We start from the raw sequence: 20,561 nt of genomic DNA on the forward strand, positions 1-20,561 counted from the left end.
GCCTGAACAACTAGAGATGCAAGATACCAAGCGTAGCAAGTATTGAGGCTGAGTCATTAAAAGCAGCAACCTATCTAATGCAATAACCTAAGTACAGTCATAATAAAAATAAAGAGGGATATTTGGTTGGATTTTCTTTAAAAAGCTTGTCAGTTTTTATCTCTCTCTTTTCTTTTCTTTTTAGCTTTTTCTTCTTCTTTTTTTTCATAGAGGAAAATTTTAGGTTTTGATAGATTTTGAATTTTTTGGTATTTAAATTGATGACTTAGTATTTAATAAAGCTAATGAGACTAGAATAAAGGACCTGTAGAAAGAAATATTTATTAAAAAATACCGTAAAAATTAGAATTACTTAAAAGGACCAAAATTTAAAATATTGATTCTAAAATACCAAATTTTCTCTATCCCACCTCCATATCTCTCCGTGATTTTTCCACCCTTAGTGTAGTAGTTGTTGCTTTCCTTCGCTACTAATTTATATTGTTAGGTATTTATTTCAAAATAATGTAATTACATTTTTCCCACAAGTTTTTCAAAAAGTTAGAACTTCCCTAAGCTATACTTTTTTGCTATTCATACTCAGAATTTGTAATTATTAATAACATTATTATTCCAAGATCTTCAAGTCTTCTTGTCCCAAATGATAACATTCAAACCACTTGTTATTCACAATCTAAAATCCAACATTTGATGGTTTTTCAATTTTATATAGAGTGAGATGCCATGGTTGATAGAAAAGAACAATAATTAAAATTTCATCCAAAAAACCTGAAATGTCATAAGAAAGAGAATATAAGAGGTCAAGCTATTATGGGTGATTTAGTATTTTTAAAATTGTATTTTAATTTTTGGTCTTCTAAAATAATTACGATTTTCAAGATCTTCTAAAATAAATGTTGTTTTTTTTTTTTGGTCCTTGATTCTAATTCTCCCTAGAATAAAAGTTGTATGGTTTATATTTTTGTTCAAATGACTGATTTTAGAAAATTAAAGTTAGTGTTTGATTGATAAATTGTGATTTATGATAATGGGCTCTTAAATTCAAATTTTATAATTTACTCTAGTTTATTAGATTTTATATTGATGACTGAACAAATTAGATTTGAGATTTATGATAAAATATCAGTAATTTCAATAAGATTATCAACCTTACTGCTGAGGGTGCGACAAAGGGAAGAATGAACACGGTCAAGAGAAAGAGACGAAAAAAACAAATAAGTTTGGTAGAAGTAGATTCACTTATATTTTAGAGTTCTTTCTTACTCAAAAAATGAGATTGAAATGAGAGTGTAATGATAATTTGAGAACTATTTGATTTATAAAATTACTAACGATAAAATTTTTCTCCAAACCTCCTAAAATTTCCCAAAATTTTGCTCCTTTTAATTGGAAAAAAAAACCAAAATTAAGTATTTTTCAAACCATCATCACAATCTCACTTTTTCCATAAATTTTTTTCATTTATTAGAATTATTCACTAACTAAAATCCTTATTCTCTTTAAAGTTCTATAGTGTCAGGTCGCATGCCGTGCTCAACAAATCTCTGAGAATGGCATGCTCTTTCCCCAACGTTGTCGTTTGAGGATGAGATAAGACACCCTTTCTTCCTTTGTTTTTAAATAATTTCTATTAAATTTATTTTTTATTTATTTAGTTTAACCTGTATCTATCATTTTATTATAAAAACTTACCAAGACCGTGGAAGACAACCTAACCAAATCTGCCCTCTTTACCTCACTCTCAGAATCTCTCTTTCGGTGTCGCGCTGTGCAGGAGATAGAGCTAGGAAAACAGGCTGAACCTGTCGGCCGGCCTGTTTAGGCCCTAAAATTATGAGGGTCGGGTTTGAAAATTTTCCCTTCAAATGAGAAATAGGCCCTGGAGGGTTGGTCTTAGAGGGCCAAGGGCTTAAAAAGGCCTGCCAGTTTAGGCTCTTTTATAATTTTTTTTAAATTTTTCTTATGTAATTCTAATATTATTAATTTTTTACATTGTTAATAATATTTCAAATATTTAGTTATTATTATCATTTTAAAATTAAATTTTACAGAATGATTTGATTTATTTATTTTTAGACAATAATTTATCCAATTAAATTTTTAAAAAATAGGTTAATTTAGACTTTAATAATAATTTGATTTATATTATATGCGTTTAAAACTATATATATTTGATAATAAGGTATTTTTATACTTATATAACTTGTGATTCTATAATTTGAATTAGAAATTCATGACTTTCAACAACAATGTTTCTCACATTAAAGTAAAATAATAGCTAGATTACAAAATTTAAAAGTAAAATTCCTATAAAAAAGAAAAACTTGATATTTTTATTACGAAAGAAAAACATACTTATGAAAAAGAGTAATTGATTATAGTAATGATAAAGTTTCAAAAGATTAATGATAGTGTTTATTTATTGCACAATTGCACTATAGATAAAATTTTTAGATGTTGTTATCTTGTTAATGAATATTTTAGATGTTTTTAGATCTTAATAGATATTTATATATGATGATATTTTGTATTTGTGACTTAATTTTATTTATATTTATGTCTTTTATTAACATTTTCATTTGTTTATTTTCATTTTTTTGAAAAAAAATTAAAAAATATAAAAAATAGTATTTTTTTTTCTTAAACGGGTCAAAAACCTACGGGCCGACCCTGAACCCTTTAACTTAAAGATAGCAAATTGGAGTATTTTTTAAATTTTAGTCCTTAAAAACCGGTCTTCTTAAGCCCGCCGAGCTTGATTTCCTCCTCTAGCAGGAGGAGAGGCCGAAGGAAACAGAACAGTGAAGGTCGCAGCTGTTCAGAACGAGGGAGTGGGGAGAATACAATGTTTTAACGAGGAGTGGGGGGTTCACGTGACCCTTACTAGTGGTTTCCAAAACGCCCTCTTTGTCCCTTGTCAAAAAAAAAAAAAACAAAAGCTCTCCTTTTTTTTTTTTAAATTATTAACTAACCCCACCCCCGACCCCCCAGTCCAGACACCCGCTACTAGATTTGTTCTTTTTTTTTTTCCTTATTATTGTTTTTCTTTCCCTTCTTTTTACATTATAAACATATTTATTTTAAAATTTTCCTAAACTTTAAACAGTTGAATTGATTAAGTTTTTCCCCCCAATACAACAGGGGAAAAAAAAAGGGAAAAGACAAAACTAGGTATGGGCAGTAGACTGAATCATCACTCGCAAAGCATCAGGGCCTGGAACCACGGCGCTGTTAACCCCTTGTTTTGCGAGCTTATGCTCCTTTGAATGTAATTAATAATTATAAACTTTAGAGAAAATTGGTAAAAAAATTCCTAATTCAAAATTTGATTAGCTAAAAAAAATCTGAATTTGAGCACGTACAAATATAACTAGCACGAGTTATCCCGTGTGTTGCATGGGGAGCTTTGACATAGCGAAATAATATAATCTTGATGCTTTCACAAGCTATTCATACATTGAATTAGTTTGCAAGATAATTATATTCGAATATGATATCCAGATAAAATAAACAATTATCATCGTCGTGGTCATCACATTAGAAAAAACTAATAACATGATGCATAAGGATGATAACATGGCTTAATCATCATTAAAAAAGTGACCAATTCCTGGACACTACTTTCTCTGATTCTAAACATAAGATCTATTCTGTAATATAATTTATATCACAAAATAGATCTTATATTTAGGACCGGAAGAGTATCATCTTTAAGTTTCATGAGCAATCACTACCGGAACATCTAAAAATAATGATATCGAAACTTCAAAAAAAACATGTCACTTTAGAAGAAATGTTAATCCATCGTCATACAATATCTAAGGACATATATTATAATTTCTTTTTTATTATAAGCATGGTGAAAAAATATAGTCCAGCGATCACTTCCCCACGCACCACTGTACATTTGGAGTTATTTCAATCTAATTGAAATCAATATAACAATGAATTGTAATAACAATGTTGACTCTACATGACTGAAATTTTCAATTCATTTGACACCATCATCAACAATTTCAATTTTTATTAAATTGAGAGTAACAGTAGACCACCTTTATAATAATCGACCATATTTATAAAATAATATAACAATGCTGATTTTGCATTGTAAAATGAACCCAAATTTATGTACTCCCTACGCCATCACAATCTTCAACAGATGAATGACTTTTAATCCCATTTTACAGTTTCATGTTCAGTTCTCGACCTTACCCAAAATCAAAAAAGGTTCACTTCCCGATCTTATCCCAAAAAAAAAGAAAACAAACATTTTACTTCCTGCGGAAGCTTTTACATATGCTGTTGTGTCTGCATTCTCTAATTATTTACTTTCCTATGACGAGTAGAATATTATTACAAACAAAATGGTTTATAAAATTATTGCTATTTCAATAGAAATTATTTATCCAATGTGTTTCAAAGATTGTTTTATATGTTTTGTTTAGGCATCAGTAAGCAAGTTACTAAGGTTGATCATATTAATCTAACTTCAAAAGTTACATAATGAAATTATTTTTAGAAAAAAAACGCTATGGTAAAACAGATCCTAAACGCGCTATGCTTAGGATTTTTTCCAATCATGGGAAAAAATTGAAAGATATAAAATTTGTTGATAAAATATATTTAATAGTCTAAGAAAGATATTTTCCAATCATTGGGGAACTAATTAGTTATGAAAGACAAAGAAAGTAAAAAAATATGCACGTTAAAGAAGAGACACACTGTTTGAAAGTTTTTATTCAGAGATGTGACATCAAACACATAATTTTAAATGCAGTATATATTCATGAACTAATAAAATATATTTGATAATCAACTTCCAAATCCAAGTAATACAGTTAAATTTAGAGCATCAAAAGATTCAAGGAGCATTGCAGCACAAATACTATGAGCCAAGAGCTGGTCAAAAAATAAACAACACCCGCAATATTACTGATGCTGGAAGAGTAGGGAGGGCTTTCTGATAGTGGCAGAAGCATCGCAGTGATTCCTAGACCAACAATAACAGCAAAGTACCATGCATATACTATCATAAAATCGTATAATACCTACCTTGATTGCAGCAGTAGTCCTATTCCCTGTTGCTTCTTCTTCTCCATTCAACTGGACATTCGTTCCATAATCAATTAAAGGAACAGAAAGCTCTGAATAAGCTTTTTGTTTAGGTGTTCTTGTGAAAATGGATATGCACTTGCTTGACCAGCAAAATGTTATCCATGGGTTCTTCTTAAGGTACTCTTATGGTCCTTAATATAATACTCAATTGTTGAGTTGGTTTTGGTCCTAAATATAAGACCCATTTCTTATATTTATCAATTTTCTCTAAATTACCCTCATGGATATTCCTTCAACCATAATCAAGTAGAAGAAGAAGAGGGGGTATTAAAAAAGATAGTTATGGTATTTTAGGAAAAATGTGTCACATTTCTTATAATTAATTAATTTACCTAACTTTCTTAATATAATCAAATTAGTTAAATGGATCTTATATTAAAGACCGGAGGAGTAATAGTCTAGCATAAAAACTTGTGTAACTTGGCTTGTTACAACAAATTATGCTCAAGTTTTGTTGGTCAATGATCCCCATGCATTAGGAAATTACCCGCTAACTCACTGTGGCACGTGACGGCAAATGAAGTTATAAATGAAGCCAACTTGAAGTTTACCTTACTGTTCACCCTACTTACAAGGGAAATTATTTTTTCTCGAAAGTCGAGTATGCATGCAAACAAATTTTCATATAATGGGTTGGACTATTGCGAGTTATATACATTGGTATATAAATATTAATGAACTTTAAAGACTGACCATATTGAAAAGCACATGCATAGGAGTAGTACTAAGATTGAACATTGAATAATATTTATAAAAAAGGCTAAATTGAGCATGATTCACTTAAAAAGTATTGTCACATAATTCTCTTACATTTTATTTGAGTGTGAAAAATCCCCATTATACATATATGGTTATTACATACTTAAATTAAGTTAAATTTCATAATTTTTACGCCTTATCAAAAAGCCATAAAATAATGATAATTATTTATGCATGATAAGAATAGAATAATCATTGCTTTCTTACAAGTTTTTGTACTTTAAGTTTTCATTTGCCACCCAACACGCCTTTATTTTTTTTTAATAATGAAGGTTAGATAAACAAAATTGTGTTTTCTAATCTTATAAAGACCTCCAAGCACAAATAAAGTAATGATGCAGACTTTTACCCCAAAAAACAAAGTAATGATGCAGACTAATGCACAAGTCACATTCCTCTTGAATATTTTTTTTACAACAATTTGCAGCATGCATGCAACCAACTTTCAGCCAACTGTTCACTTTATGACATCTACAACCTACAGGGTGCATTTATGTGGGGAAAAAATAAAATAAAGGTGACTTTCTTCAAAAACTAACCGTTCTTTTTAACAATACAAAATAAAGTTCACAAAGTTAACGGAGGCCTACTTGCGCTATACTGCTGCACTTACCATGTAAAGCTTGGTTATGTTGGACCCTCTTGATTTTTTTTTTTTTTTCCCCTTGCCAGATTGAAATTGTCAGTTAAAGAAAAATGAAAGTTACTACACATTTTCCCCACAGCCTTCAAGGTTTGGCCGAAGCTTATCAGTAACAATTCATGGCCCCTTTGTTTGCGCATTTAAACTCACCTAATCTCAGTAAATGGCATTTAATGCATACTTTCAGTTCATGACAAAGTTGAAAATGATCACAAAATTAGATTCAACATAAGAGGCTGTGAAATCAATCTTTGGCGTTTGGGTAAACCAATATCTAAAGATTTTCGTCTATATTCTTAAATAAACCTCTTACAGTTTAAATGATATGGAAACAAAAAAAAAAAATCCCTCAATTTTCTATTCTAGCTAGTCAAACACTGCAAACCTTACTTTATATTAATTTCTTAACACCGTTTCTCTTTCATTCTCCTCAATTTCAGGTTTGCTACCATTACTATTGATGATCATATTGCTTTTTCTCCTTTGTAGAGCTGCAGTATTCAACTCAATACTATATTAATAACTTAATACATTTTTCCTTATGCTTTCAATGTCTCCTACTCTCCTATAACCTGCATATTCAATTCAATAACATAATGAAATCAACAAAACCAGTAAAGCCCACTGACTACATATATAACAATTAAAAAAGAATATTTCATTAAATGCATAATGTAATTGCAAGGTTTAAGGAGACAAGCAAAATAAAATGTCTACATATTATATTGCTACTCAATATAGATAAACCACAGCTTATGAAGACATGATGAATCTCTCCTAGGCAAGATGAACAAATTTCTATACTTGCTCTCCTCCATAGTAATGTAAAATGAACACTCTTCATGGTTTTATAGTTTTGGTCTTGGGATTTATTATGTCATCCTCTACTAAGAGCGCAAATGCAGGAGCAAAAAAACACGGGCCTAAATTCTACCTCAACCTGCAAAAGTAAACATCATCAGCACAAAAATAATAAAAGCACAAGAACAATAGCAGCCAAATTAGGATCGTTAGCCTCACTTAGATTGCATAACTCTTTATGGCATGATGATAGAATCCCATGAATACACAATTTCAACATGAACAAAAAAATATTCTACACCCTCCCCAATGCAAATGACTTTACCCACCAGCCAAAAAGGACATAGTTTCAAAACAACCTTTCTTTGCTGAGAGGCAAGCTGAGCATGTCAAGATAATTCAAAAGTCAGAATATATCTTAGCGTTTTTAAAGGACTCCACAAAGCAAACAGAACGTACAGGTCACTGGCTATCATGCACCCTCTCTACTGGAAGATAGCAAAAGCATGACTGCCACATTATTTGTTCTTCCTCGGTATCACCACTGATGAAGATCCACAACCAAAGGTTAACCCCCTAGGCATACACAAAGCAAGAAACTGACTTGAAAAAATAACACAAAACATGAGAAGAAGAATCAAACCGTTCAAGATCTAACTCACACCAAGCCAAACCCCATAGTCTCTTAAGTCACCTGCAAACAGAACTACCGAACATCCTAGAATGTAAAGAGTAGTTTCGACTTAATCCAAAAACTTTAATGTTGGAAACACACGCCAAACAACTGGCAAAACAACAATACAATACTGCATAACAGAAAGCTGAGTCTACTGACGTTTTTTAAAATGAAATCCACACGTTAGTCAAAGCAATTGTAAATGCTACTGCTGGTTGAAGGTGTTTTCTTAGCTTGCTTGAGGTTAAGGTATCACATGAAAGGCAGTTAGGATTCAGGAACAAAAGTCAGAGATATGATCACTTAGGTTTGATTATTATGATTAACATTAACTAATCTTAATATTTTATATTGACCTTGATCAACTAACCTTGATACAGAATGCTTTAACCACAAGACCAAGGGCAGCAAAGTATTCATACTCCAAGACAGAGAAGGCAGTAAGATGCAGAATAACATCATTGTGAGACACTCCCTTTTGTTTCTTTTCAATGCAGATTAGCATTGTCCACAATGATTGCATATTTAATCTTCTTCTACATCACTTTTGATAAGTAAGTTTTAACCCTCAACCTCACTTTGAAAAAAGTGTTTCCCTCCTCATTTCAAAATTTTTTCCAGTTACACTTTGACAGAATACCCGAATAATAAACCCAGAAGAGATAACAGATTGAATCCTCTGAAGCAATCGCATCCCTCACATTCTGATAAATAGAAAAAATAGCAGAAAAAATAAAAATGCCCTGAAAAAGGATTGACACCAAAATTTACTGAGACGATCATTGGGTGACACATTCAAGGGTCCGCTAGAACATAACCTGAACTATTGTAAGATGCAGACAGTTATTTTAGCAGCAGCTCCCTACCGTTGCAACCTCACCTCAAGTCAAATGCAGCAGCACAAACCAAGATCTCCTCGTCTCAGCCTCCCCAGCATCATCGACCTCATCACCAATGCATCTTTGCCATTATCATGTTCACCAGATCATTAAGCACATGCTATTTCAAAGTTCAAACAAATAGCACATTAGGGACGGGGGCTCAAAACATTTGATTCAGTTGTCAAGAAACAGCATGCCTCCATGACACTACGGGCTTCTTCCAAATGCGATGCTGACCCGGGTTGAAGAAATCATTGAGCTAAGGAAATAGACAAAAAAAAAAAACATAAATAGGGGAAAAAAAAAAAGGAGTGTTAAGGTATGATACAAAATAAGAAGAAGAAGAAGGTGTACCTAATCATAAACAAGAGCAATGTGATTATACACGGCCTGGCGTTTAGGGGCGCATCGAGCTGGGCTACAACTTAAAGTAGGAGAAGCAAGAGGCTGGGACGACAAGAACAAAGCGAGAATGATGTGTTAAACGCTCTCTTCTTCTCCTTGCCAATATAGAAGGAAGACGAGTTCCTTTTATCTGGTTTGTGATTTCATTTGTGGTTGTGATTAAAGAAATAGCACTCCCGCAGGTCTGTAGTTAGCGGGGGAGTTTCAAAAGTTTGAAATTCAAATCCTGGGTCTCTGTCAACTATGCACTAAGCCCAAGTGAAGTCAATAATTAATAACGGCTTGGGCTTGCACAAAGCCAGATGCAATTTAATCCAAGCCATCTAATCCTTGTGAACATTAATTTGTCTCTAGAGCCACCAGTGAGCCGACACAAACATATGGCTTGAGTGGAAGAGATTGAATAGTTATATTGATATGTGAGTGTAACATATCTTCTGTTGTGTGCAAATAACTTCCGTATTGATAATTGTTGCATATCATTGATAATATGTTGCACACAACGAAAAATATATTGTACTCACGGATCATAGTTGTACTCTCTCAAATTCAAGTCATTTTAGCCAACTAAATTTTTAAACAGGAATTTTTCACCAATTTTTTCAAAACTTTATACACTTGTAACTTTAAAAAAAAAAAAAACTTCATACACTTCAAGTTGAACTGGGGCTTTTATTAGATCTAGATGGGAATCCATGGCATTAAGATTAGGTTTTCCGATTACATGGCATGATCATTGAACCTCAATGACTTCCAACATAAAAAGCAAAACAGAACATCTTTACGAGCAATTCGATTACTAGTGCATCGTGAAAAATACTGCTAACCCAGGAACTTTTATGTAGAAGAGACAGAGCTCCAAATAAACCAGTTACCCGGATCTAAAATGTGAAATTTGTGTCACGGAAATGTATCTAAAAGGTAACATGATTATCGTCAAAATACCTGAGTCAACAATAGCTCACTCCCTTGCCTCTTACAACCTCACCAATTTTGTAGACTTTGTCCAATTCGTTCCCATTATCAAGTATTTTAATTGACGCCTCAGGACTCACTACAAGTACCATCCCTATGCCCATATTAAATGTTCGCCTCATCTCGCTATCTTCTATATTTCGAGCCCAATAATGTACGAAATCATCAGTATTAAATCATCTCCATATAATTTTCAACAAAATCACTTTTCAATGGAAATATAAAATGGCAGCAGTTTTACCTCCTGAAGCCATTTGAACACAGGAGGAGCTTCCCATGAGTCATTGTATATATAGGCGCCTAGGCCTTCAGGAAACACTCTGGGTATATTATCTGTGAAACCACCACCAGTGATGTGAGCAATTCCCTTAACCCCTCCCTTGCTAACTAAGTCAAGAACTGAAATTAAGAAAGAATACTCATTTGTCAGTAAAAATGCATTCAGGAACTAAATAAAACATTATCACAAGTCACAAAAGATAATGACCTTTTTAACATAAATAACAGTTGGGGCCATTAGAGCTTCTGCAGTCGAAACATCCCCACCAGGAAATTGGTCCTGCAAGGAAAGCCCACTTTGAGCAAGCACTCTGTAAAGATATATGTTATTAATATTAGTCAAGAATAAAACTAAATGAACAAATTTGCAAAATCTAATCGATTCTTTACCCATACCTCACCTCTGAACAAGAGAAAAGCCATTAGAATGAACTCCACTTGATGGGAGACCGATAAGAACATCACCAGCAACTATGTTCTTCCCATTGATCACAGAGTCCTTCTTTACGATACCAACTGCCCAGCCACTAAGATCATACTCACCTTTTCTATAGAGACCAGGCATCTCTGCAGTCTGAAAAGATGTGAAATCAACCTTTTCTGTCTTTTGTTTTTTTGGTTTCCTTTTGCTGTTTGTTTAAACGTTGCCTTTAGTCTGTTTTTTTGGATTGTTGTAGCTTCTGTCTGTTTCTTTTGGTTTCTGTTTCTGGTTGTTTGGTAGACTTCTTTCTGGTTATTAATGAAATGATTCTTTTGTCAAAAGAAAAAATCTTGGCATCTATAATGTCAGATACATGTCAAAAGAAAAAATCTTGGCATTTATAATGTCAGATACATGAGTGTCAGCGAGTAAGCATATGGAAGAAGGTCCATTTACAACATCCAAAATTTTCAAATAATAAATTAATGATATATTCATAGGGTTAATATTTCTCCGATAAAATTGCAGCTGAATAAACTACTTGACTGTTAAACATAGATCACTGTCAGAAGAATTATGTGTCAGTTATCTACCTTGCTACATTAAACTGAAAAAAATAAGCAATCATTTATAGTTGATTGTTTAAAATGTCAATCTAAATAATAAGTCTGGGCTACAAAAGCTCAAGACTACATCTAATCCCAGAACTTGTGACTGCTCATCTTTCAGACACATAGTGGAGAATTATACTTAGCCATGGAAAAAATAATTTAACGGTAAATGCTTTAGTCATCTGGTGGGGGCCAATGGATTAATGAACAATAAATTAAATACCTGCTACAAATAAAGTAAATTATAAGACTTTCAATACCTCTCCTCCCAAGAGGGGGCAATCAGATTGCTGGCAACCATCAACGATTCCTTTTATAACCTGCATTTTACAAAATTAGGTGTGAATATGATAAACTATTCTAGTATTCTGTTGATAAATCAATATTTAGTTGTCGTTCTTTGAACAATAAGAAAATTTATGGCTAATTTTATGCAACTGTATGCACATTTATTACTACCTTTTCAGCAACGTCAACATCAAGGTGCCCCGTGGCAAAGTAATCAAGGAAAAATTGTGGCTTTGCCTCAGAAGTAACGATGTCATTGACGCTCATTGCAACCTAAAGTAAAGAGCATAATCAAAACACAAGTATTAACCAACACGTGATTATTTTTTACCGTGAAAAGTAAAACAAAAGAACCCAGTTGCCAACCAAATCAATTCCAATCGTCTCTCGTAAATTCCAGTTTCAAAAGCCATGCTCACTTTAGTACCCACACCATCGGTGCCGGCGACAAGATATGAATCATCACCTATCCAAAAGAAGTTGGTTAGTCTTACTTTATCGAAGCCTATTAGAAGGATTAATACATGGTTGAAAGAGAAAATACCGTGAGCGAAAAGACCACCAAAGCCTCCTATTCGAGGTGCCATTTTTGCTATCCTTCGTACAAGTTCTGAACCAGCATCAATATCAACACCAGCATCCTTGTATTTAAGACCTTGGTTATTGTTCAAAGCACCTGCTACGACACTATCCCTCAACTTAGATTTTACGTGGCTGCACGAACCAATTGATCCAATTCTCAATTCTCCAACTGCTCCATGTACGAAATGAAATTTACCGCCATTGCGGATACTTGTGCATTGACAATTCTCATTGTACTTATTAGGCCTTGGTCGGATGGAAACACCAGCAAAGCAACGCGATAGGTCTGCGCAAGCTTCGATTCTCATAACTGTCATCAGGAATTTGTGTGGTTATTACGAAACTGCTATTAGAATGGAATTACGAAGAATAGTGTAAACGGCTAGAGAAATTGAAGGTTTCAGAACCAAAACCAGAAGATGAAAGGGACAGTCAAGGTGGCAAAAAGACCCTGTTGCTTGTTGCTTAGAAATCGCAGAATATCAGCAATATATCAGCTGTGCGTAATTTATGCGCTAAAATATAAACACTACTTTAAATAAATTTGCCTTTTTCCTTTTGATAATTTTTAATAAAATTTAAATTCTAGAAAATATACATATAATCTTTAGAACAAACAATCTAAGGGAACACACGCGCACACAAAAGCAGCGGCTATTGACTAGAAATCTTTGAGAAAAGAAAACACACGCAAAGGAAGCAGAGTTGAAGCAGAAAGTCGTTAAAACAAAACACAATAAGCAGATTTCATTCGAAGCAAGAGTCTGTATAAATAAGAAGAAGAAGAAGACGAAGAAACCAAACAAATGAAGGACAAAACAGAAGACAGAAAAACCTGGAGAAGAGGGAGCACAGAAGATAGCGGCGAACGCGAGCACAGAAACGGACGCTGCAGAAGCGCTGCCCAGAGGGAGGAGCAAGACGCGGGTGTCTAGGGGTAGGAAGTGTTTCTCAGAAACACGGCCCAGCGGGAGGAGCAAGACACGGGTGTCTAGAAAGTGTTTGTCAGAAACATTTTTTTCATAAATTAAAACAAATTTTTCTACGTATTTAATCCGCATACTCTAATATTATTCCCTGGCTATCTTATTTTTAGATTTTATTTATTATTTTAATTTTTGTAAGAAAAAATGGCAAATGAAAAAGCACGAAAATATTATATTCCAAATCAAACACCTAAAATCTTAAGAGTAACTGATCTAATATTTTGCAAATATAATTAAATGACTAAAATATTTTTATATCAAAAATTTATTAACAAGGAGGGAGGTAGTACAACAATTATACCAACTATGTGGATATATACATTCAGGTATATTGTACTACTTCCACTTTTGATTATAAGAGATAGTTAACTAATTTAAGGAGATTAAAGAAATAAATTAAGTTAGTTATTTGTAATAAATAGGTGTTATTTTTTTTTAAGGTATTCTTACTAATCAAATGTGTTGACTAAAATTATCATTATTAGAATGATTATTTTAAGAAAAAATGTATAAACAAGTAGATTGGGGTCTTATATTTAGAACTAACATAAAAGTCAAATAAAGTCTTATATTAAGAACAGGAAATAATATTTAACAATAAATTTTTTTTTCAGCAATAAGAGTTTGGACCCAAATATCTTAAAAATAAGAACAAATAGCATATCTGATATGTTAACCTGCATTACTCTTGTTTGTTGACATCATCAATATAAAATATGAATATCACAAGTAGCTGATACACAAGGCATAAATAGTTAGATATGGTGATAATCACTGTTAAAAATATTATTGGAGGATTGAAATTTCTTTAACATAATTTGTCGGATTTATAAATAAAACTGTAGCTTCTTCTTCTTCTTTTTTCAATCATTGTATTTATCTTTAATGATATTTATTAGACATTTATAAGTTTTTCAATCATCATTTAACTTGTTCAATTCAAATAACTTCTTTAATCCTTAAAATTTAATGATCAATCGTGGCATTAATCTCCCAAGTTTGTGTACATAACCACCTTACCTTCCACCACTCTACAGAGTACAATAACGCACATAGCCTTTTTTTTAAAAAAAAAATTATTCTTTTGAGAAGATAACATCCTAAAACTCTAATTATGGATAAATAATTTCCTGCACTCTAAGAGAGGTGAAGATAAATGTATAATTTAGGGAAAGTATAATTTAGAGAAATTCACTATCAAATTATTTGAGTCTTTTATACGTACACAAACATAACCATTTGATATATTGTACAAATAACAAATAAATATAAAGATAGTTCAATTAAAAATAAATATAATTAAAATTTATAAAAGAAGAAGAAGTATAAAATGTAATTCAAATCCATATCAAAATAATAATAATAATAAAATGTAATTTAAATATCTTTAGAATATCTTTAAGAAAGAAGAAAATAATTCACTATTTGCCCATTTATATAAACTTTTATTATCAAGATTTAGACTTCGACAGAACCAGGTCCAATGCTCATACAGCAAAGCAAAACACCAAGCATAAAAAGGTCGAGGATTTTTATTTTCTTTCCTATTGAATAATACATTAATATAACACTTCAAATTGCTAATAAAGCGAAGGAGACGCTAGCCACGTTCCGCTCATAGCTGCAGCTAACTCATGAAGTCTTATGCTGTCTCTGCTGTAGTTGAATCTATTCCGAATTGATCTATTTGTCCACTCTAAAAATGAAACAGATTGGAATTACATGCTCTGCCTATATTCTTATCGACTGAGAAAGTAATACTATCTCTTGTTCTTAATATAAACTCCCCTTTGTAGTACAAATTACACTTCGATCTTACATTAAGAACCGGAGATAGTACATAAAATACAGTGACAGCAAATAATAATGGGTCATCCAAGACCACAAAGAATGGACGGCTTCTGCTTGTAACACAGCCTATGTGTCTTCATATTGCATAAGAAAGAAAGGAAGTGTTCCCACTTTGGAAGGCTAGATCTGAGAAACAAGGAGTTCATTCCAAGTATCTGGAACTCCAGGTAGGCACCAATGCAAACAATCGCTATCATTTTTAGTTCCTCGAATGGTGTAGCGAGACATGTGAGCCTCATCCCTCAATCGAGAAAGAGCAGTTATATCCAGCATTTTGATCTTCGTACCCCTTAACGCACCATGAACAGTTAGATCACTTGGTCCATCTTGTACAACCTCGTTTCCTCCAGACAAGGGAATGGTATTATCACAGCTACCTCCAGAGTTCCAATCCCCATTGACGAAATGCCTCGGTGATAAAGTCCTAAAGAATGCTTTAAGTTCGGGATGGGAGACAAGTTGTGAATCCACCCACCTAGCTACACTATAGATTGTAAAGTTCTTGGCCCTACCGATCTCTGCAAGCCTTCTGTCTTCATTAGGCTTCCCATCTACATACATAATCCACCGGTTTGCATTAAGTTTCCCTCGGTTCCAGTGGTGCCCTGTGTTAAGAATTAAGACATTGAAACGACTGATGAACTTTTTCAGAAATGCAGTTGGGCGGTCCAAGTGCATGGCAACATTGGTGAGTGGATCCTTGTTGTTAAGGCGCTCTAGATAACATAAGCTAGCTGACCAATAGTACAAGATTGTAGTGTTGGTCTTTGGGAATCTGTAAGCCCAGCCATCAGGACGAATAGCACCACGGCGTTTTACAAGACCGTATTTCCGTCCCACGTCTTCAACTTCAGGGCTCTCTTTACCACCAGTGGCCATACACATCAGAGATTGAAATTGTTGCCGGCCCAATGAATCTCCTACAAATGCTATTGTTTTGTCCTGCATTCTAGATTCCGCCTCAAATTAAAGACCAGCAGACCACTCACAACCACAGTCCAAATTCTCCAAAATTTAATGTTCAAAAAGAAAGTCAAACTTTCGCACCAAAGAATCAAAATAACTGGAGAGGCTTAGGAACTCTGACCCCTCATTCTGATTTCAAAGTTTAACTACCTCATTTCAGTGCTTCAAAGTACATATCACCTTCAAAGTTCCTCAGGTTAAGCTCGTCAAAAATTTCTATCACGTGTGATGTAGCTTAACATGAAGTTGATGAGGTCATTAAGTTGACAGAACAACTATGACTAAAACATCCAAAACAAAGCATCATATTTGGTAGCCATGATGCCAACATTATTTTGGTATTCCGTCGTGAAATTTTCCACAATAATTAGGCACTTTATGGCTTTATTAGATTGACAATATACCATATCACCCATCTATCTTGAGACGCTTAATGTGTGGATGAAATTGAAAACGAGATACTTTTTGAAGGATTAGAATGAGAAATTCAAACTTCGGTAGATCAAATCGACACAGTGAATCCTTCAATGACCAAAACTGTCAATTCAGTCCAAAAGGGGGGAAAAAGTCAATTGACAGAGCTGAAGCATATAGAGGATATATATATATATATATATATATATATATAAAATCAATAGGCAACTTATACTGAAGGTCAGTACGTCAGAAAAGATATACATATATATATATATATATATATTATAATGCGAGTTCTGTGCTCTGAGTTTGGAGAAAAACTTCGCTAAACCACAACAAACAAACCAATGAATAATTAAATTATAAGACAACCAAATAATAGTGTTGTAATATACATTCATAACTAGATGAGCCAAAAGATTAAAGGGTTATACCTACTTTCTCAAAAATGCAGACCGGTCAAACTCTGGCATGTCACAATTTTCTGGCTGCCAACGGTATCCCTCATAAGAGAAATCTGGTCGCGGTGTCATTCTACATGACCACATTGGGGATAACCATTTTTTGCAGCCAAATCCAGAATATAATGGTCTTCTCTTGTCTGCAACCCATCTACCCTTTGCATAATTACAGACTGCAAATACAAGAATACATTAGCTCTTACATTAATGAACACAGAGAATCTCCATTTAGATGAAACCAGTAAAATAAATCTGGCTAGTTAGTTCAATTGAAGATAAGAAGTGGAGGATATGCAACCACAGAGAGGAACTTCAAACATAATCAGCAGAATAGTATTCTAGTTTCTTAATGTTCAAACAGGTGTCTCTTGACCGTTGGCCATTTATATTTCTAGTTTTCACAGGATTGCCTGTTACTGTCATAAAAAGGAGAACGGATACAGAAATACCGAACTATAATAATGAACACGTTGCTAAAAAGCATTGACAAGAAGCTTCTCTTATCAAGAGCTTTCCTTTTATTTTCTATCATTTAAAAATATGTCCTGCAAAATCAATACAATTCAGAATGCAAATATCAGACTTGAGGTTGTATAAGAAAGGCTCTCCATATTCAATTCATGCGGGCCATTGACAAAGATGGAAAGAAAGTACACACGGCGGAAGGAATGATACACATTACATGACTTGAGCGAGGGAATGGAAAGGCAAACGATCAAATATTCCAGCAAAATAATGAGTTATGAAATTCAAAGTCAGTAACAATCATGCAACTGTGCAAGAAGAAGAAGAAGAAGCCAACATATGTAATTTCAAATAACAATAATAACAGCAACAGAGACAAATAGATGCAGGAGAAAAAATGTTCCACTACAATTTCTAATTTTGAATAACAATACAAAGAATATACCTTTTCTTCCTGAAGAAGACCTGACACCCTGACCGTGTTGTATTTCGGGAGAATATGAAGGGACAGAATGCACAGGAACTGCATCCGCATAATCAAGTTGCACTTTGGTTTCATTTTCATTGCTAGTATTTAAAGATATCTCCTCGCTTTTTGCCAGCTTTGGACCTCCCACTGAATTATTTGGGGCTTCTACTATCACTCCTAAAAGGAGGGGGGAATCAGCACAATTTGAAACCAACAGGAGCAGGTTTGGAGTAGGATAAAAACAGCAATATGAACATGAAATGATACAGAACCTATTGCGGGTGACAGTAAAATTTAGTTAACAGCCATTGGAATAATGACAATCAAATTCCACAAGAGATGCAAGAACCGCAGATATGATATAATATATTAACAATATCAGCGGGAATCCGTCTGATTTTTCAAGAACCGCATATATAAGTTAACAGCAATACGTCTTCTTGCAGATTTTGTGGATTAAATATCTTATTCCTCTTAAGCACATCTACAGTACTGAATCTGCTTCCGCCTAAAGTTTTTGCTGTCAGTGGTTGAATTGAAACATGAATGGTTTAAATCATATGGCATTCCCGCATCACCCAATCCCAAAGGCACCACATCTGTCGTTTTTTACTTATATACTTTCTAGGGAGACATACCTGATAAAGGTTTGTGATACCACTCTTGAGCTGAATGTAAAGTTATAGCTAGTGGATTTTTCTCCCATGTCCACAGTAATGTGGTCATTAGAACAAGAGAAAGAAGGACTACAAAAAGATGCCACCCTCTCAAGCCATACGTGGGTCCTGCTTTCATCTCTGCTTATATGCTACAGAAGATGCAGATATTTGGCTCGGTCAGTACCTTCAGAAAATATCCAGAAAATAATATAAACTATTCTTCCTACGAAGGCTTATCCGTATTAAGAGAAGATAGGAAGAGCAGGATCAGAAAAACAAATGGAAGCATATAAAAATTAGCAAATATGCTGGAACTGATGAAGCTGCACTCATAACAAAAGCACATTTGTCTTTATTTTTTACGTTATTGTGTCCACATCAGTAAAAGCATGCAGCCATTTTTAAGTACCAATATTTAAAAATAAATAAATAAATTTTAGAAATTAACTTTCTCTTTTTTCCTCATATAAAGCTATAAACCACAAGACTCCAAACAGTTGCCAGACTAAAGATTTAATAAATCCAGACCATGGAAGAAGTGGTGTGAAGTATGATCATAAACTTAGAGCAAATGGAAGCTCAGCAACCACCCCCCCCCCCCAAAAAAAAGAAAAATGTATATCCTGGGGCCTTGCCCACCATGGAAGGGATAAGGATATTAATATAAAATACTACATAGCCCTTTCCTATCAAGCTTGACCTCAGTTTCGTCCTCCCCTTAAGCACGCCCCACCATCATGCTGTCTAATCTATTGAGTTGAATAGAATACACCATACCGCAAGCAAAAATGATTTGATTTGAATTATTGTGCTACACTTACACACTTTGATTCTTGCCAAGGTTCACAGGCATCCACTCGCCAATGTAAATTCAAAAATTGAGTGTCAGCACAATTAGAGGTAGATATATAAATAATCACCATAGTTTAACAGTTCAAACTTCAGAAGTTTTGTTGTCAAAACAATACCTTCGGATGTTCCAAATATCTGACAGACTAATTCAAAATATTCATAGCATTCATAATGCAACATTCATTGCTTCTGATACTGAAGTAATGATAACTTTCGTATGTGTTCTGATGTAAGTTGTAACTGGGACATATCACAGTAACTTTAAAATATAGAAATTCGCTTTGAAAGTAAACTTACAGATCCCAGAGGAGCCGCTGGAAAGGTAATTTTGAATTATTACAGTACCGACACAAGATACCCAAGGAAATTTGAAGCATCAGTTCCAATTCTCCTCAGAAATGACTAGAAACGTTGGGCTTCAATGCACTGAACATCAATGCACTCAGCCGCAATATTCTGGTGATAAAAAAAGCTAAATTTCAAACAAAATTGCGCATAAAAAGAAATCATTGATGTAGAAATGAAACGAGGCACGAACTGTAGACGAGAAAAACCAGAAAAAAAAAATAACAACACAAACCCGCACAGTGGAGTCGCTTCTGAAATTACCTGTGTGACTTTGTTGGGGTGAATCGGCTATCACAGTCGCAGATCCAATTCGTGTTTTGAGAGGAGAAAGAGTTGAGCGAGTGTAAGAGTTGCTTGTTAGCAAGTGCTGTCCTCTCGACGCGGAACTTACTGCCCAGAAGCTCACGGGATGGGGTAGGGGAGAAATATTTGTAAGGTGAGGGATATTTTCGACATATAGCCAAATGAAGGGAGGTTATTTTAGGAATTATGGCTTGCTGAAATGACCAATAATTTTCCCGAGATCTGGTGGCGCGGCGTGGCAATTGATTATTGAAAGGTTTGCGGGGCATGTTCCTACTGACAACATGGTTATTGTTAATTAATAATTTAAATATTGCCCATAAATCAAGAAGAACTGTCCAAAACAAA

The 20,561-nt window shown here is 33.7% G+C and overlaps 1 protein-coding gene, 1 long non-coding RNA gene and 1 pseudogene across 5 annotated transcripts; all 3 read right to left on the reverse strand.

Annotated features, from left to right (window-relative positions):
• Nucleotides 1-7,146: 7,146 nt before the first annotated feature.
• Nucleotides 7,147-10,811, reverse strand: LOC114751148 (uncharacterized). 3 transcript variants are annotated; one of them, XR_003740717.1, is made up of 4 exons: nt 10,743-10,811; nt 10,497-10,654; nt 9,230-9,322; nt 7,147-9,134 (listed from the first exon to the last, which is right to left on the reverse strand). It is a non-coding gene; the product is annotated as an uncharacterized LOC114751148 (long non-coding RNA). The 3 variants fall into 3 exon arrangements; XR_003740718.1 differs by lacking the exons at nt 10,497-10,654; nt 10,743-10,811 and having other exon boundaries at nt 7,147-7,457; nt 7,778-9,134; nt 9,230-10,467; XR_003740716.1 differs by lacking the exons at nt 10,497-10,654; nt 10,743-10,811 and having other exon boundaries at nt 9,230-10,467.
• A 120-nt stretch (nt 10,812-10,931) lies between these two features.
• Nucleotides 10,932-13,349, reverse strand: LOC114751151 (phosphoribosylformylglycinamidine cyclo-ligase, chloroplastic/mitochondrial-like; annotated as a pseudogene).
• Nucleotides 13,350-14,854: 1,505 nt separating this feature from the next.
• LOC114751150 (protein trichome birefringence-like 14) lies at nt 14,855-20,290 on the reverse strand. Of its 2 annotated transcripts, none has more exons than XM_028939809.1 (6): nt 20,143-20,290; nt 19,860-20,018; nt 18,690-18,859; nt 18,028-18,228; nt 17,095-17,290; nt 14,855-16,222 (listed from the first exon to the last, which is right to left on the reverse strand). In XM_028939809.1, exons 3-6 carry the CDS (start codon nt 18,844-18,846, stop codon nt 15,394-15,396), a joined length of 1,383 nt encoding a protein of 460 aa, XP_028795642.1. In that variant the 5' UTR covers nt 18,847-18,859; nt 19,860-20,018; nt 20,143-20,290; the 3' UTR covers nt 14,855-15,393. The 2 variants fall into 2 exon arrangements, with proteins under 2 accessions (XP_028795642.1, XP_028795640.1); XM_028939807.1 differs by having other exon boundaries at nt 15,394-16,222; nt 20,172-20,290.
• Nucleotides 20,291-20,561: the final 271 nt, after the last annotated feature.

This window comes from Neltuma alba, unplaced genomic scaffold (assembly GCF_004799145.2).
Source record: "Neltuma alba isolate B1F8T4 unplaced genomic scaffold, ASM479914v2 tig00006773_pilon, whole genome shotgun sequence".
NCBI lineage: Eukaryota > Viridiplantae > Streptophyta > Magnoliopsida > Fabales > Fabaceae > Neltuma > Neltuma alba.

What these genes read in the sequence shown, in the direction of transcription:
- LOC114751150 (XM_028939809.1), bottom strand. Translation starts at nt 18,846, where the DNA reads ATGAAAGCAGGACCCACGTATGGCTTGAGAGGGTGGCATCTTTTTGTA. An exon ending in GTATCACAAACCTTTATCAG is followed by an intron (nt 18,229 to 18,689) that starts GTATGTCTCCCT and finishes CCCTCCTTTTAG; the next exon opens with GAGTGATAGTAGAAGCCCCA. An exon ending in CGGTCTGCATTTTTGAGAAA is followed by an intron (nt 16,223 to 17,094) that starts GTAGGTATAACC and finishes GGCGGAATCTAG; the next exon opens with AATGCAGGACAAAACAATAG.